We start from the raw sequence: 17069 nt of genomic DNA on the forward strand, positions 1-17069 counted from the left end.
GAGTTGGCCAAAAGTTCATTTGGATTTTTCCATATAGCTTCCATATATAATGAACTTTTGGGCCAACTCAATAAAGCTGCCAGTGGAGTGTTTTTAAATACATATGCTTAGGTCTCATCATGGACTGGGATTCCCAGGTAGCTCAGTGGTAAAGAATTTGCCTGCCAATGCAGGAAACACAAGGGACCAGGGTTTGGTCCCTGGGTCAGGAAGATTTCCTGGGGTAGGAAATGGCAACCCACTCCATTATTCTTGCCTGCACAGAGGTAATCCCATGCACAGAGGAGCTTGGTGGACTACAGTCCATGGGGCTACAAAGAATCAGACACGACTGAGCAGCTGAGAACACACACAGACATCATGGACCACTAAATTCCAGTTTATTCTTTTTTAAAACAAACAAACAAAAAAGACTAGTCCCTTCTCTCAGCCTCTTCCCCAATTAATTTAGTACATGAGTTGTGCTAAATGGTATTTAGGTAGGTGGTTCACGATCCTTACTCAAAGGCTGGGTTTACTGATTTGAAGACATCTTATTTCTTTGTAGATCTTGGTATGTACATTGCAGATGAGAATTCCTCCTGATATTTCTAATATGTCAAGGTAATAGTTATAAGATGTTACCAAAGTTGCTCCTTATGTGGAATGTTGATGTTTATACTTACCAGAAGTAAAGATTGAGCAACCCTGAATACGTGAAAGTGCAAGCATGGCAGAAAAATGCTTAATAGCATCTTTTTAATTTAAATTTCATTCCTTTCTTTACCCTTAGTTGTGTGTGTTGGGGAGGGGGGATTATTTGTGAAACTCTAAGTTATGATCACCGAACGGCATAGACAGCTCAGATTTGAACCAGATCTTTCTATTTAAGTAAAGCAGTGTGTATTTAGACAGCATTTTTCCTAACTTCTTCTTCTTCTTCTACTTATGTGGAAACCCAGTGCTGTCTCTTGTATGAATTAGCCGTAGTCTCACTGGCTTGTGGTAGTCGGCGTGTTACCCGGAACTCAGCACCTCACTCCCACAGAAGATGGGGCTGACTCAGGCCTCAGGCTTCTCTGTTCCCAGGCTCTGCACTCTACTGAAAGAACGAGCTGGACTTCCCTCTCTCAGCCCCTGAATAGCCGTAACCAGCCAAGCCAGCACACTGCGGAGGCGGGAAAGCGGGCTTCTAGGCGCTGCAGCCTCCTCACAGGACGTGCTAGTGATCTGTCGACGAGCCTGTTGTCGTCACTGGTTTTTTTTGTTTGCTTGCTTGTTGTTGCTCGTCATTCATGGCGTGACTTAGAGGCAGCAGGAAATGTGGCTGAGAGGACCAGCACCACTTCAGGACCATCAAAACAACCTGGCAGAAAACCATCTCGAAGGCCCTTTTCCCTTGAATGCTCCTCTGGGATAGAACTTCCGTGTTCTTCTCTGATTCTCCATCCTTTCCCACTCAGAGCTGCTAAGTGCAGTGAGCACCCGGAAAAGGATGATAAGGACACAGCCCAGGGGCGTCCACGGTGGAGTTGGACGGCTCGACAGTCCCACAGAGGCCCGGATGCCCTTGGAACAGACCTCGATTCCTTGCCAATGAGAGAACACGTCTGTTGACTAAATCCAAGACTCTTTTCAGTACCTGTCTTTTTTCCTCCTATATCCTCAATTCAATGAAGGCAGATCCATTAACAAGATACATACTTAGATGTCTATCTTTTACTTTTAGTTTAAAATATATTTCCCTTCTGTGGGTACGTATCCGTGTTTCACAGACCCCAACGTGGGACAGATGGTCTAACCCCAGGAAGGATATTTGAAACGGGGACCATCTTGGGAAGTTTACACGTGGTTGTTCCGGACACTAAACACAAGCTGCTCCCAAGATCAATCGGCTGTCCAGGGCATTATCCCCTTTGCCTTAGGTCACCTTTCTATCTGAGTTTTTCCAGCTTTGTATCAGAAAATTGCCTCGGGGCTTTTTTTTCTAAAGTGGATTCTGGCACACCTTTCATAATCTACTTCTAAATAATATCTACAACATAACATTTTACTCCAGGAAACGGTGAGGGACAGGAAACCTGGAGTGCTGCAGTCCTTGGGGTCGCGAAGAGTCAGCACGACTTGGCAACTGAGCACACACACATTTACTTGTAAATAATAAGATGGTCCTTTTCTTTCTCCTTGTGGAAGTGAAGAAATGAAGGCAAGACTGCTTTGAAATAGGGACCCTGCAGAGAACACCTGAAAGAGCAAGAAGCAGTGACCGGGGCTGTGTTTCCATTGTTCTTGTTGAAACCTGGTGGGATGGCCCTGCGCTTCAGAGCCTGCGGCATCTGCATCCAGCCTCCCGCCCTCCCTTATTAAGATCTTAATTACAGACGCAGCTTACTTCGTTGCTGGAGGGAAAGAATTTAGCTTCTCTGAACTGTGTCTGTTTTTTTGGTGTGGCAGGTGTAATCATGATGAGATCATTCTGGTTTGTTTTCTTTCCCCGGAGGAATTTTTTTTCTTTTTTTTGAGGGGGAGGAGTGCAGTTCTTAAGATGCAATTTCATGAGCTCATAATAGTGCAGTAATCATAACTGTGCTTTGATTTTACAGAGACCCTTTCTTCTGAAGAAGTCAGAGTGTTTTGCATATATGATTCCATGACTCCTCTTGATGTTATTATAAAGAACGTGTGCATTATCCCCATTTTGCAAATGGGGAAACAGAGGCACAAAAGGCAGTGACTCATTGTCATTAATCTGACAAGATGAGGACCGAGATTAGACTCTATCGATTTAGTAATGTGTCGTGCATCCTTCTGTCCGGGTTCCCCTCCCCCCCCCCCCCCCCCCCCCCCCGCAGCCCTACTGACATTGAGGGTGGATAATTCCTTCTTGTGGGGACTGTTCTGTGCATTGCGGCATCCTTGGCCTCTGACCACTAGCTACCAATAACGTCCGCACATGCGCACACGCAATGTGACGACCAAAAATGCCTCTGAACATGGCCACATATCACCTGAAGCGAAGATTAGCTTCTCAGCATCTAAAGATTCTTTCTTGAGGCAACTCTGCAAATGCAGTGCTGACAGTCTCTGATTGTATATACCTGCTCAACCAAGTGTACAAGTCCATTTTTTAAAAACTCTTTGAGGACTTCAGAAATTAAGTAGGAGAATAACAATCAGGCATCAAACCTAGGTCAGGAGTCATCTAAGAGTTCCAGTGAGGGGTGCCACCCAAGTTGCATCAGCTGTGTTCTGGCTGGGAGGCAAAAATTGATAGCATATGTACATACATGCATTCATGGATTTGGCTATAACTTCATACCTTGGGGACTGCATACCTTGATGCAGGAAGATAGATAGATGGGCATGTGAAAGTAGGAAGATCTTTCCCTTCTTTGAAATATGCTTTATTAGATGTTACAACTTGGGTGTTTTGACTATTGGGAAATAATACAGTTGGGGGGAATTATATTGTAATATTTGTGGACTAGAGTCCCCTACTCATTTATGACTTAATTCTCATTTCACTTCCCCAAGTACCTGAATGTTAGAGGGATTTGTCTAGACAGGCAAATAGAAGTCATTCGGTGCCAACACTGTAATGTTGGCTGAAATCCAGATGGTTGTTTTGCTGTTAATAAAACCTATCTTTTGGGTGAGTGGGTGTCAGGCCATCATCATTATATGGCGCCTGTCAGATTTATCTAGGGACAGACCCTGAAAAGCATTTGTGCCTGCCCCGTGGTTTTGATCCTTTGCCAATACACTATGCTTAAATCCATCAAAACCAGGCAACCTGGGACAAATGCTTGCAGCATTTGAGGCTTAATAGCAATGGTACTCAATTCTAAGATGGAGAAGGTTCTCAGAAAGCACACCCTAGTCCAGCAGGAAAAAAAAAAATCCGAGATTAAGAGGGAACCAGATGCTATATCTGCTTTGCTGCTTATCTAATAGGAGACCCTCTGGGCTGTAAAACAGGAAGCTTGGGCTATAGTGATCTCTGGGATTCCTTCTCAGTCTAAAATTCTAGCCTGGTGGGTCTGGTCAAGCCATGGGTGACTACTGGTTCTGAGTACCTACAGAAACCTGGGTGTTCTCTCACCTTCTTTCAGACCCTCAGGAGCTCCCTGAAAAAAATCCCCAAACCACAAAAGAGCAGAGAATTGAGCTCATAAAGACACATGTATATCATCAAACTTGTGAGCAAAAGCTGATTTATTTTTCTCAATTAATGTCAGCAGTCAAACCCATCCTCCACAGCCAGCCAAGAAGCAATAGAAGTTGGCTGTGAAGTCGCACACTTACTTGCACACCCACACCCACACCACCTGACAACCTGTTTGCCATTTTTCTTATTTGAAGCAGAGAGTTTGCTCCCAGCCACCATTGGTTTCTTGGTAAACAGGTCCCAGCCTCTGGATATTTCTGTCCTGCATCGACCTCAAAAATCAGGGGTAAATATATAGCATTTGTTCTAGGGCAGGCAGAAAGCCAGCACTTGAAGAACCACTTCTTTAATCTCAACTATGCTCTCCATATCGTGTTACAAAATCTAGTTACATAGAAAAATTCTTCTGACATCCAAATACCCAGATTTGTTGGGATTTCCCTGGTGGCACAGTGGATAAGAATCCGCCCACCAATGCAGGGAACACAGGTTCGATCCCTGGTCTGGGAAGATTCCACAGGCCTCGGAACAGCTAAGCCTGAGAGCTACAGCTACTGAGCCCGCATGCCGCAACTACTGAAGTCCATGCACCTAGAACCTGTGCCCCGAAACTAAAGAAGCCACCACAATGAGAAGCCCCAGCACGGCCACCAAGAGTAGCCCCCGCTCTCTGCAACTAGAGAAAGCCCACGTGCAGCAACAAAGAGCCAGGGCAGCCAAAAATTAATAAATTAATTAAAAATATCCAGGTTTGCAGTGAGCGTCAGGTCTGTCTTCTCACTGGCTCTCAAGAACTAATGCCCCTCTGGTCTGTGAACCACAAAGTCATGCTGGGTTCTGAACCACCCCTCACCAAAGTGGAGCAGGCCAACATGGAAGGAACCAAACCTGGGTGCCTCCTGGGCCACCATGCCCGGGGCACAGCCGCACCGTGCATGTCAGGGCCACTGCAGGTCAAAGAGCACCTCTGGGAGACGAGTGCCCAAGGCCACATTTTTTAAAAGCACCTTCCATTCAGGAATGAACATCTTAGAGGATGTGAGAACTTGGAGCCAAGTAGATGACATGAATATTCAGAGAAAGTCCAAGACACTGGTGTGAGCTTTGTGATCATCATAGGGGTTCAGAAGCACTTTCCAGGATATGTAAATCTTTGACTGAAATTCAGTCCCAGTGCAGAGGGACCTTTGGTGGACACTCTCCCCAGAGGTCAGGAAACACGACTAGGGACTATAGTATTCCTAGACACCTCGCGGGATGTCACACTGCTGTTCTGCAGCTGGTTCAGGGCACCTAATGAGAAGTGTGTCAGGTCGCAATGGAAAAATATTACTGAGAAAAAAACCTTAGATGCGCTCTGCATCATATCTTCTGACTCCTAAACTTGAAAGCCTTGTATCTACTACTTAATCTCCAGAGGATTCAGCTCTTTAAAAAATTCCACATTCCAGATGTCATCTGATGAAAGAATCCAGGTCTAAACCAAGTATTCCAGGAATCAAAACCCAGACACTTGCAGATATCCAGGGTTTTGGACAGTGACTGTGTCCTTCTTTGGGGAAATCTCACATCCCACTATATCCTAAAGATGGGAACAGGAGAAAGCCAAAGCGGTTTGATGGCTCTCAGACTGGAGCTGATTGTTTTTTTAGCTGAAGTAGAGTTGATTTCACTTTTCACTTACATGCATTGGAGAAGGAAATGGCAACCCACTCCAGTGTTCTTGCCTGGAGAATCCCAGGGACGGGGGAGCCTGGTGGTCGGGCACGACTGAAGCAACTTAGCAGCAGCAGCAACAGCAGAGCTGATTTACAACATTGTGTTAGGTTTCAGGTCTACAGCAAAGTGAGTTGGAGATATATATATATCTGCATGCTTGTGTGCATGCTAACTTGCTTCAGTCGTGTCCGACTCTTTGCGACCCTATGGACTGTAGCCTGCCAGGCTCCTCTGTCCATGGAATTCTCCAGGCACAGATACTGGAGTGGGTTGCCATTTCCTCCTCCAGGGGATCTTCCCAACCCAGGGCTCGAACCGGCATCTTTTGAGTCTCCTACTGGCAGACGAGTTCTTTACCACTAGCACCACCTGGGAAGCTATATGTATACACGGGATCATACAGGGCTTCCCTGGTGGCTCAGATGGTAAAGAATCTGCCTGCAATGCTGGAGACTTAGGTTGGTCAGGAAGATCCCCTGAAGAAGGGAATGGCTACCCACTCCAGTATTCTTGCCTGGAGAATCCCATGGACACACACACATAGGTGTGTGTATCTGTATTCTTTTTAAAATTCTTTTCCATTATAGGTTATTACAAGACATCGTATTCTAAAGCTCGTAATAAACTGTAATGGAAAAGACCTAAGCTGATTTTTGTCGGCAGACTAAAGACACCAAATCCTCTTGCTCTTCTCCCGTGTGTCCCGAGACTGACCTCGCTCATGCTCATCCCCCAGCTACTTCCTTGGGGACCGATTTCCTTGACCATGACCGTTTTCTCCTTTGCTCTGTGCGCGTGTCCCTGCCGGAGTCCAGGACTAGAGTTTGGAGGGGGGGCTGGGGTTGGGCGCAGGAAAGTCACGTTGTTGAGAATGTGGCGGCCCAAGGCCTTGGCAGGAGCTCCTGCGTGGTAAATATAGAACGAAGCCGAATAATAAGAGGAAGCTGGGCCATTGATGATGCTATCCGTCCAGGAGGGGAGGGGGGAGGGGAGGGAGGATGACACACCAGTCATTGTGTCTCACTTCTCTTCAGAGAACGGCATAAATGGTCATGGAAATTTAAGTCACACCTCTCCGTATTTGGAAGATCATTTCCCTGGCAGTAGGAGTAATGCGCAATCGACGTTTTGGTAGCAGGGCAGGCAAGAGCGGGTCTGGAAACCCAGTGTGGTCCGGAGCTCTGTGTACTTGCTGTAACGCCAGGCATTTTCCTCCCAGTCCTCAGGTACAGGCTGGGAACCCGGGGATCACAGCAGCCAAGGATTCTGGCAAAGCGTGAATGGTGCTCAGTCACCCACCGGCAGACCTTGGTTGCTGCACTGAAGGGAGAGAAAGGCTCTCACAGAAACCATTGTATTTAACCAGATGGGGACGCCGGCTCCTCTTGGCCTTCCTGTTTGCTCAGAGCTTCTGTGGCAGACGCAGGCGCCCCATCCTGTTTTAAGAGGGCGGGGCAGGCGCTTTCCTGCCGGCCGCCTCCCACGTTCTCTGGCCCTGAGGCTTAGTGACTTGGACGCACCGTTTATCTTTCTGGTCCTGGTAGTTCATCTCCCCACGTCCAAAATCTTCACCGCATACCTTGCAGACATCTCTAGAAAACGATTTTACCCTCTCTGTAGAGAACCAGAATCAGAGTCCATTTCAAGTTAGCAAACACAATGAGTGAGTATTTTGCTTCAGACACTGGTTCTGAAAATGCCCAAGGAAGAACAGCCTCCCTGAACTTAAGGAGTTCTTGGTCTTGAATGGGATGGTACAAGTCTGTTCAGTCACTGAGTCGTGTCTGATTCTTTGTGACCCCATGGACTGCAGCAGGCCAGGCTCCCCTGTCCTCCGTTATCTCCTGGAGTTTGCTCAAGCTCATGCCCATTGAGTCGATGATGCCAATCAACCATCTCATCCTCTGTCGTCCCCTTCTCCTGCCTTCAGTCTTTCCCATCATCAGGGTCTTTTCCAATGACTTGGCTCTTTGAATCAGGTGCCCAAAGTATTGGAGCTTCAGCTTCAGCACCAGTCCTTCCAGTAACTATTCAGGGTTGGTTTCTTTTAGGATTGACTGGTTTGATCTCAAGAAATGCTATCACCAAGAACTAGAAAGGGAACCAACTTTGGGAAGAGAACTCTTCTGGTGATGTGGAAGATGGGTTTGGAGGTGGGAAGAAGTTGAATGCAAGAAAACCAGTTGGGAAGCAGTTGCCATACCTGCCCTCTCCTCCCTTCCCACCAAAAAAAAGTCACTGGTGGCCTGAGCGGGGAGCAGCAGTGAGGAGGATGAGCAGGTCCCAGCTGATTGGGGTTCGGGTTGTGGAGTGACTCAGCAAACCTCTGAGGCTCCAGTCTTGGGCAGCTATGTGCCTGCTGTTCACTGAGAGAGACCAGGAGAAGGGGGCTTTGGCACTTGGATGTGAAGTGAAGATGCTCACTAGATGATGGGAAGTATGGGACTGAAGAGGAGAGGGAATATCGAGGCTGGAGCTGTGGATCTGAGTGTCACCTGGGTGTTTAGATGCCATCAGCATGAATGAGATGTCCTGTAGAGAGCGAGCTCAGAAAGAAGAGAGATCTTTTTGGAACATGACCACTAAAAGGATAGGGGGGATAAAATAGGGGCTTGCCTGGCGGTTGAGGGGTGAGGCTCTGCACTTCCTCTGCATAGGGTACAGGTTCAACCCCTGGTCGGGGAACTAAGATCCTGCATGTTGCGCTGCTAAATAAATTTATGCGGCTAAATAAATTAATAATAAACCTTAAAAAAAATTTTTTAATGTCCTGTGGAAGAGAAGGAAAATGACTGGTTTTGAGCTCAAGGGAAGAAGGAGAACAAGGATGGGGAGCCCAGGACAGTTTCAAGTAAGGCCAGGATGGGGTCAGCGCCACAGGCTGAGACGATTAGAGTCCCTCAAATAGGATTTATGACTCTAAATGCAGATTTCCCATCCTAATTAGAACCACAGCTTTTGTAGCACATGCCTCTGACTTTATTAAATACCATCCTAATTCTCGAGCTGGAGACAAGAGGCCCGCATTCTTAGCTCAGCTCTCTGACCGTCTTGCCAGGTGACTTGGCAAATCATTAACTTCTGGGGCCTCGTTTTTCTCATTTGTAAAGTGAACAAGTTGGACTGTAATTGTTTGATGTTCTTCTGGCTTTCGAGTTCTGTGCCCCGACTGTGTTGGTGCTTTGCCAAGCTCTAGCCGGGTTTCTAACTGCCAGCCTCTGGAGGCTGACCATCCAGCTGGATAGAAAATTACATAGCTCTCTTATCTTCCCTTGATGTGTTTCTGTGTTGACCTTTCCTGCCCTGGAGATAAATATCCCGGGGAGTGGGCGAAGCAGTAGGTCTTGACCAGGCAAACTGTCTTGCCTGGGTTTTTGTGAGCTATGCAGAGATAGCTTCTGACTTTGTGGCCTTTAAGGAACCAGTGAGAGAAAGGTTCCCTCCAGCTTGTCCTTGCCAGGGACATTAACTCTTCACCTGCCTGTCTGTGAGTTGCCTGTGCACTTTTGAATGAGATGGTTCCTGTTCTGGTTGAAGTTAATTTTGCTATTATCTTCTTACTAAATTCTTGCCTCAACATACCGAGTGTTTTCAAAAGTCAAGCTCCTCTTTGCCCATGTTTTTCCACATTTTCTGATGGGTGGTACTCTTCTGGAACCTCATAAAGTTTTTCCAGAAATACCATTGTTGTTTAGTCGCTAAGTCATGTCTGACTCTCTGAGACCCCCTGGACTGTAACCCACCAGACTCTTCTGTCTGTGGGGTTTTCCAGGCAAGAATGCTGGAATGGAATACTGTTTCCTTCTCCAGGGGATCTTCCTGACCCAGGGATTAAACCCATGTCTCCTGCATTGGCAGGCAGGTTCTTTACCACTGAGTCACCTGGGAAACTTTTATTATTTTACTTTGTCTCAGAAGGTCTCTTGAATCAACCGATGATTTCACCTTTGTTGTTTGTAGGCAAATACTCAACAAGAGGTTGCAGTGACCAGAACTCATTCTTAATTCAGAGAAATACTGCTTTAAGATACGATTCTCTTGAAGTGTAATTATGAGCAAGAGAAACATCACATGTATAAAGAAGTATATATCATAGCATCACCAACCCTTGATTGTGAACTGAGGCGGTAACCTACTAGGAAGCTTCCCATCAAAGCACCATCAACACATTAAACAGTCATCACTGCTTCCCAAGTCCCCCACTATGTTCAAGGACTGACTTGAATGAACTCATTTAATCCTCACTGCAAATCCATGACATAGGGATGTTATCCTCATTCTCATTTTACAGATGAGGAAGTTCTGGTGCAAAGGTTGAGGGGAGTAATCTGCCCAAGTCACACAGCCAAGACCCCAAACCCCAAGAATTGACTTATTCCCTATACATGACAAAAAGAATCGTTGTCTCCAAAGCTTTACTGTAAAATGGAAAGGAGCCCAGTTTGCAGAACAGCATGAACTGGAGCTAAGGTGGCCTGGAGCCCTGGAGGGAGAACTGGGCCAAGAGACCACAGTTCTGTTCCCATCTCTGACTCCACTGATGTGTGGCTTGGGCAGATGATAAACTGTCCCCTTCTGCCAGGGAGGCCGGGTCCAAGTGTCCTCTGAAGGTCCTCTGAAGGAGCTGTAACCCCTCTGTGTGCGAGGCTGCTGGCTCCCTGTAGCTCGTGCAGGTAGTAAATAACTTATTCCCATTAGGCCGAGGCTGAGAAGAACTCTCAGTGTTGAGGCACCGGGCTGGCAGGGGAGCCTCACCGGACTCCCTGAATCCCAGTCTCTGTGGGCACGGAGGAGAAGCTAGTCAGAAGACACCCACGGTGCGTCCACAAGCGGCTCCCTGGGTTTTCCACGAGAAGCGGCTCTGGCAGCCTGTCTAGAAACCTGAACGTGCGGCTTAGCTGGTGGTGGTGGAGGGTCATGGGGGCAAGAGGCAGAGACCATCTAGACTAGCCTTCATGCGGGGATTGCTAGCCGCCTCGAGCTGGCTGTGGCCCGTGGCTCCACTTCAGTGCCTCCCGGAGCTCCACAGCCGTGCCCAACTCCAGATGCCTGGAGCTCATGTATGCAAATGAGGCTTGTGGTCTTTCACTCTTCTAGTCTTCTCTGTTTCTGTTTTTGATTTTTGGCCACGAGCAACATAGGGGACCTTAGTTGCCCAGTCAGAGATGGAAACCAGGCCACCTGCATTGGAAGGTAGAGTCTTATCCACTGGACCACTGGGGAAGTCCCTGTTCTGTTTCTTTTCTTTCCCTTCTTGATCACCAGTATCAAGCTCCGGACCCTCAACTCCCATAGATCTGGTTCCAACCCTGTCACTCCTGATGTCAGGAGACATTAGGGCCTCCTTGCCAGCCATTCCCAGTCCTTGAATGGGCCCCGGAGAAAGGGACAGAGTCCAGAGTGGTCAGCCGTCTCCCTGCTCTGTCACCTCAGGACAGTTTTGGTGGAGTCACGTATGGATGTGAGAGCTGGGCTATAAAGAAAGCTGAGCACAGAAGAATTGACGCTTTTGAACTGTGGTGTTGGAGAAGACTCTTGAGAGTCCCTTGGACTGCAAGGAGATCCAACCAGTCCATCCTAAAGGAGATCAGTCCTGAATGTTCATTGGAAGGACTGATGTTGAAGCTTTGGCCACCTGATGCGAAGAGATGACTCATTTGATAAGACCCTGATGCTGGGAAAGATTGAAGTCCAGAGGAGAAGGGGACGACAGAGGATGAGATGGTTGGATGGCATCACCAACTCAATAGACATGAGTCTGAGTAAACTCCGGGTGTTGGTGATGGACAGAGAGGCCTGGCATGCTGTGGTCCATGGGGTCACAAAGAATCGGACACGACTGAGCAACTGAACTGAACTGAACTGACTGAATTTCCTTCCCATCATTTAGATACAGAGGAAAAGAGTCTTGTCTTCTTCAACTCAATGAATTTTCTTTCAAGGACAGATCACCCACAAGATGGGAGAAGAGAAACGTAAGAGATTTTCGGGTTAGGACTCATCCTTAAATGGTTCCTCATATCACGTTACAGTGCTGCGTGTTTTTATTTTTTTGTGTGTGAACCTTTGTTAGAAGGAACCCGAAGCTTCCTAGAATATAAATACCAAGTACAACTTTCACCTGGAACACAAACCCCTCAGTATCCTTCAACTTCCCTTTTCTGCCGTCCTGTCTACATTACAGGCTTCCTGGATCAGAAAACCGTCAAGAACAAGGACTGCAGTCTTATTCTTAAAGAGCATCACCAGGCTTCCTGGACGCTGAGTTCCAGGGCTTCATCTCCTTTCCTCAGGTTAAGCCATTGCACTGTACTCAGAGGAGCTTGGTTAACAGAGTAAAAGTAGGAACCTCCCCAACCACTGAGCAGGGGACAGACCCACGGCACAGGACCTGTGGTTATGGGGCATAGTACAGGGGGCGATGGTGCGTGCATGTCAGTGATGAAGGGCTGAAGAGCAGGAGGCTGAAAGATCAAATCCACATTTTTAGAGAAGAAAACACGGGGGCAGAAATCCAGACAACAACAGCCCCAAATTCCACGGGTATGTCATCAGAGCACACTCCATCCAATCGGCAGTCTTTTCTCCCACAGCCGATCATCATCACCCCAACATCGAGGGCATCCCGACTGTCTAGTGAAGCACTGAAGAGACCGTTTTGAGTTTTCCGATGGCTGGAGATGAATTTGCAACGTTCCAGGGCTCTGTGTGTGCTGGGAAGGAGCCGGCATCGGGGTGGGGAAGGCTACCCTCATGCCTCGAGACGTGACTGATGCCAAGAAATGAAATCGCCGAGCCTTTGAAAGACTTCCAAGAACGTCGGCATGTCCTGCCTACCCGCTCCCCGCCGAATGCCTGCTTTGGCTGGCTGCTCAGTACTGAAAGTGCCAGACGGGCCTTCACACAAAGAGAGAAAGTGTCTGGGGCCCATGAAAGGGAAAGGCAGAGCCTTTCCGATGTGAATGGTGAGATTCAAGGAGGAGGAAATAAAGTGGCGGGGTGAGGAGGGGCCCTCAGGAAAGGTGGGAACAAAGCACCAGAGGGGACGGGGTGGCCTCTGCCTGCCCACGTGGGGTAACCTCTTTGGAGCTCCGCATGCTCGGGCCTGGAGGTGTGGACCACCGTCACTGCACTCTGCACAGGATTAGCATGGAAACATCCCCCGCTTGTAGAGTCTCCCTGTATCCGAGGACCTCTTGATCAACTGAGAGTAAGAATTGTTAAGGCCTGCCAAGGCAGAGATCAGTGTACTTCTGTTTCCATTTTAATACTGGATATAAACGCCATTTGTGCTGTTTGTCTGGGGGGATGTTCTTTGACTCTCTTTACCTCCAATATACTTTTAAAAAATGTCTGTTGCAGTCCATTTGAATATCTTGGGATATATTTTTCTTCCTTCAGCTGGATTGAAGCAAGGAAGAAAAATGCTTTGTAGAGTGAACTGCTCTCCAGCTCCTTCACCGAGCTCCTCGTAATTCCCTTGGCACAGCCTCTGCTGTTGGAACACAGCACTCGGTGGTGTTCTGAGCTTTTCCGAGGAGGCGGTCTGATGTCATTGGTGGCAGACACAGTACGTATGGATCTGTCTTTTGTCTGCACCATCTGTTTTTCTCCTTACAGCCTATTGTTTGGATCCTCTTTCCAGGAAGTGTGCCTTTCCATCAGAGCACGGGCTTAGGTGTTTCAGGGACTCAGTTCATCTGCTAACCTGCGTTCCCCCTCTCTTCTTTCCTGCCTAGAATCTTATGGCCCGAGCCTTGTACGACAATGTCCCGGAGTGTGCCGAGGAGCTGGCTTTCCGCAAGGGAGACATCCTGACTGTCATCGAGCAGAACACAGGAGGACTGGAGGGATGGTGGCTCTGCTCCTTACACGGTCGGCAGGGCATTGTCCCCGGCAACCGGGTGAAGCTTCTGATTGGCCCAGTGCAGGAGACCTCCTCCAATCAGGACCTGCCCACTTCGGGACTGGGGCCACCGCCATTTGGCCAACAGAAGCTCTATCAAATACCAAACCCACAGGGTGCCCCTCGAGACACCATCTACCAAGTGCCGCCTTCCTACCAAAATCAGGGAATTTACCAAGTCCCCACCGGCCATGGGACCCAGGAACAAGATGTGTATCAAGTGCCACCCTCAGGGCAGAGAGGCTCTGGGGGCGCTAACGGTCCCCACCTAAGTAAAAAGGTGAGTGAACAACAGCTGGATTTCTGTTCTTATTTAATTTTTTCCATTGCAATCAAAATATGTGTCTATGTGCTCCTCAAATAAGAACTTGGAGCTTCCAAGAAGCCGTCGAAGAAGTAAGTAAATCATCCAAGAAGTAAGAATATCTGAATCCTCTAGCTTGTACATTTTTTTGACAGGGGAAGTCATTTTTCCATTCATTGGTCAGTAAAACCTTGAACACCCACCCCATGCCAAGTACTGTTGATCCATAGCCCTTACAGGTTCCCAAGTTGTGCCAGGTTATACCGCATCATCAAGTGTTTCCATCTTTCTGATAGACCTGCTTTTACACGTGGGCTCTGCACTCCACAGTCCAGTCTTTTCTCTTTCTCCCTTGAGTAGTACAAGGCACCATACTTTGCACAAGCATAGTGAAGCAACAAGGACTCTCCTTTCACTAAAAGCTCGATTATGACCCCACCGGCCATGATGCCACACGGCTGGCTGCACGAACCCACAAGAAGTCGAGGCCGCAAGGAAGGGGGAGTGGGTGAAGCCAACCACCGTGTTCTGGAGAGCCATCAGTCTCAAGGTCGACTCACTTAACACACAGACTAGTGAATTCAGAGAAGAGCCAGCCTCTTGTCCTTCTAGTAGTTCCTATAACAATGCCTGAGGCGGTGGGTTAAAATAGTGGAGCTAGGGTATTTAGGAAGGCATCATACTAAAAAAAAAGAAAAAAAAAAATGGTGAGGGCACTTCCTTGGTGGTCCAATGGTTAAGGCTTCGCCTTCCAATGCAAGGGTGCATGCAGGTTCTGTCCCTGGTCAGGGAACTAAGATTCCCACATGCCTCTCAGATAAGAAAAAACGAACAAACATGAAACAGAAGCAAGATTGTAGCAAATTCAATGAAGGCTTTAAAAATGGTCCACATCAAAAAATCTTAAAAAAAAAAAAAAATGAAAGACCTCTTCAGCACTCTCTGTAATTCCAAATGCTGTAAGAATTTGAGATAAGTAGACCATTGAAGGAGTTTTAAGCATCTAGCATAGTTTCGATGCTTGTGATAGCATGATGAATCCAAGAGGAAATGTGGCCTCCACAACACTTGCACTGTAGCGAGAGACAGCATAGTCATGGGCATAAGTTGCTCAGTCCTGTCCGACTCTTTGTGACCCCATGGACTGTAACCTACCAGGCTCCTCCGTCCATGGGATTTTCCAGGCAAGAGTACTGGAGTGAATTGCCACTGCCTTCTCCAGGAGATCTTCCCAACCCAGGGATTGAACCCTGGTCTCCCGCATTGTAGGCAGACGCTTTACCATCTGAGCCACCAGGGAGACATCAGCCAACACCAAATGTCAGGTGGGGAAACGGCTGTGGAGACAAGCTTGTGTGTGTGTGTGTGGAGGTGGGTGGGAGTAGGAGCCAACTGGAAGATGAAACTTCTGTGCACTTTACAAGGGAGGGAGTTTCTGTTTGGTTTACTGGCAAGTTCCAAGGATCTGCAGTGGGTCCTGTGAAGTCTTGGTATTAAGAAGGGGCTCATTTAACAGAATGAGAAAAGATCACTGAGTTATGAATGAAAGGATGCAGCCAGACACCAGAAAGAGCTTGTTGATGCGGAGAACGTGATGTGTACATACGCCCTGCCTCGAAAAACCCAGTACAAGAGTCTGAGTTTATAATCCCAGGTAGATAATGGAATGTCTATTTGCATGATAGTGGAATCCTCTGTTGGAAAAAAAAAAAAGTAGGGGGATTTACTGTTGGAATCTTTTAAATTACAAAGCCACGAATGTAAGCACAGGTGTCGCACAAGCCTGGTCTAGGATGGATTCCTCAAGGAGTGAACAGTTTTCCAACTTGCATATTGTCCAGGATGACGATCCCAGTCTAGAGGTCATGGATGGCATCTGTGACCTTTCATAGTCCTTCTTATCCCAGGGATTTTAAATTCAAAGGGAGAGTCAAGCCAGGAGATATGTATGATGCCTTCCTGGAGATAAGGGAGAGAAAGAATGCTCGAAAGGTGTAACTATAAATAAATATCTTCTCTCATTCTTGGTCCTGGCTGTGGCATCTCAAAAATAGCCCTCCCTCATCAGAGCTGGTGTGAGCAGGTGGGGGTGCTGTGGCAGGACAGGAAATGCTTGGCTGAAAGGTGGTGGGGTCTGAGCGTCCATCACAGTTTATTTTGGCAGGAAGGTGTTTTCATCTTCAGACTCAAACCTTTTTAGGCCCAAGCCTGAAAAGTCTGAAACTTGGGACTTCTTCCCGTTGTGTAACTGTTCCGCAGCTTGACTCCTGAACCCTCTGTCCACTTAAAGGGGAGAGATTTTGACGCACCTTCCCTTGGATGGAGGTCGGGGTGCTGAGGTTACCCTTGGGCACTTGTTGTTGTTGTTGTTTTAATTCTGAAATCAGTGGTTAAGCGAGAGGCATGTGCTTCCATAGGAGGAAGTCGGATTCTGGAAGGGCACTCTCTGCCAGCCCTTCGTGGAGGATGCTGCAGACCTGGGGGAGGTTTCCAGAGCACAGGGGCAGACAAACCCCCGAGGGTGGAGCTTCAAGCCGTCCAGGTCTGAGGCTGTTCACGTCCGGAGGCAGGAGGCATAGCTCGGGCTCTTCTCAGCCACACACCCGGTGAGACCCCTGGCCTCACCTCGAGTCATCAGTGCCACTGGCTCTGGGCTGCCACCTCCACGCTGCCCGCTGGACCTCTCGCTCGTACCCCACGGGAGTGGGCTTGTCCTCTTCTTGTCTTTCCTGTCCCTCCCTCCATGCCTCCTGCTCTTTCTCTCTCGCCCCATTTTTCTTCCCTCCTTTCTTCCTTCGTTGTAGTGGGGAGAGCTGACTGCTAACAGGTCATTTTAATCTTCTGAGTACCAACAGCTGCTTTAAAAACTGCCATCAGGACTTCCCTGATGGTCTAGTGGTCCCCCTTCCAGTGCAGGGGGCGAGAGTTCGATCCCTGGTCAGGGAACTAAGATCGCATATGCTGTGTAGCATAGACAGAAAATATAAATAAAT

General features: G+C 47.9%; 1 protein-coding gene across 2 annotated transcripts in view; it reads left to right on the plus strand.

The window, feature by feature from the left end:
- The window catches only part of NEDD9 (neural precursor cell expressed, developmentally down-regulated 9), a 122078-nt gene that overhangs the window by 76536 nt on the left and 28473 nt on the right, over nt 1-17069 (plus strand). For both annotated transcript variants that reach the window (XM_068994123.1, XM_068994122.1), the window contains exon 2: nt 13606-14052. In XM_068994123.1, coding sequence (XP_068850224.1) covers nt 13606-14052 — 447 coding nt within the window. The remainder of the gene's footprint in view (nt 1-13605; nt 14053-17069) is intronic.

The sequence above is a fragment of the Capricornis sumatraensis genome, chromosome 22 (assembly GCF_032405125.1).
Source record: "Capricornis sumatraensis isolate serow.1 chromosome 22, serow.2, whole genome shotgun sequence".
NCBI lineage: Eukaryota > Metazoa > Chordata > Mammalia > Artiodactyla > Bovidae > Capricornis > Capricornis sumatraensis.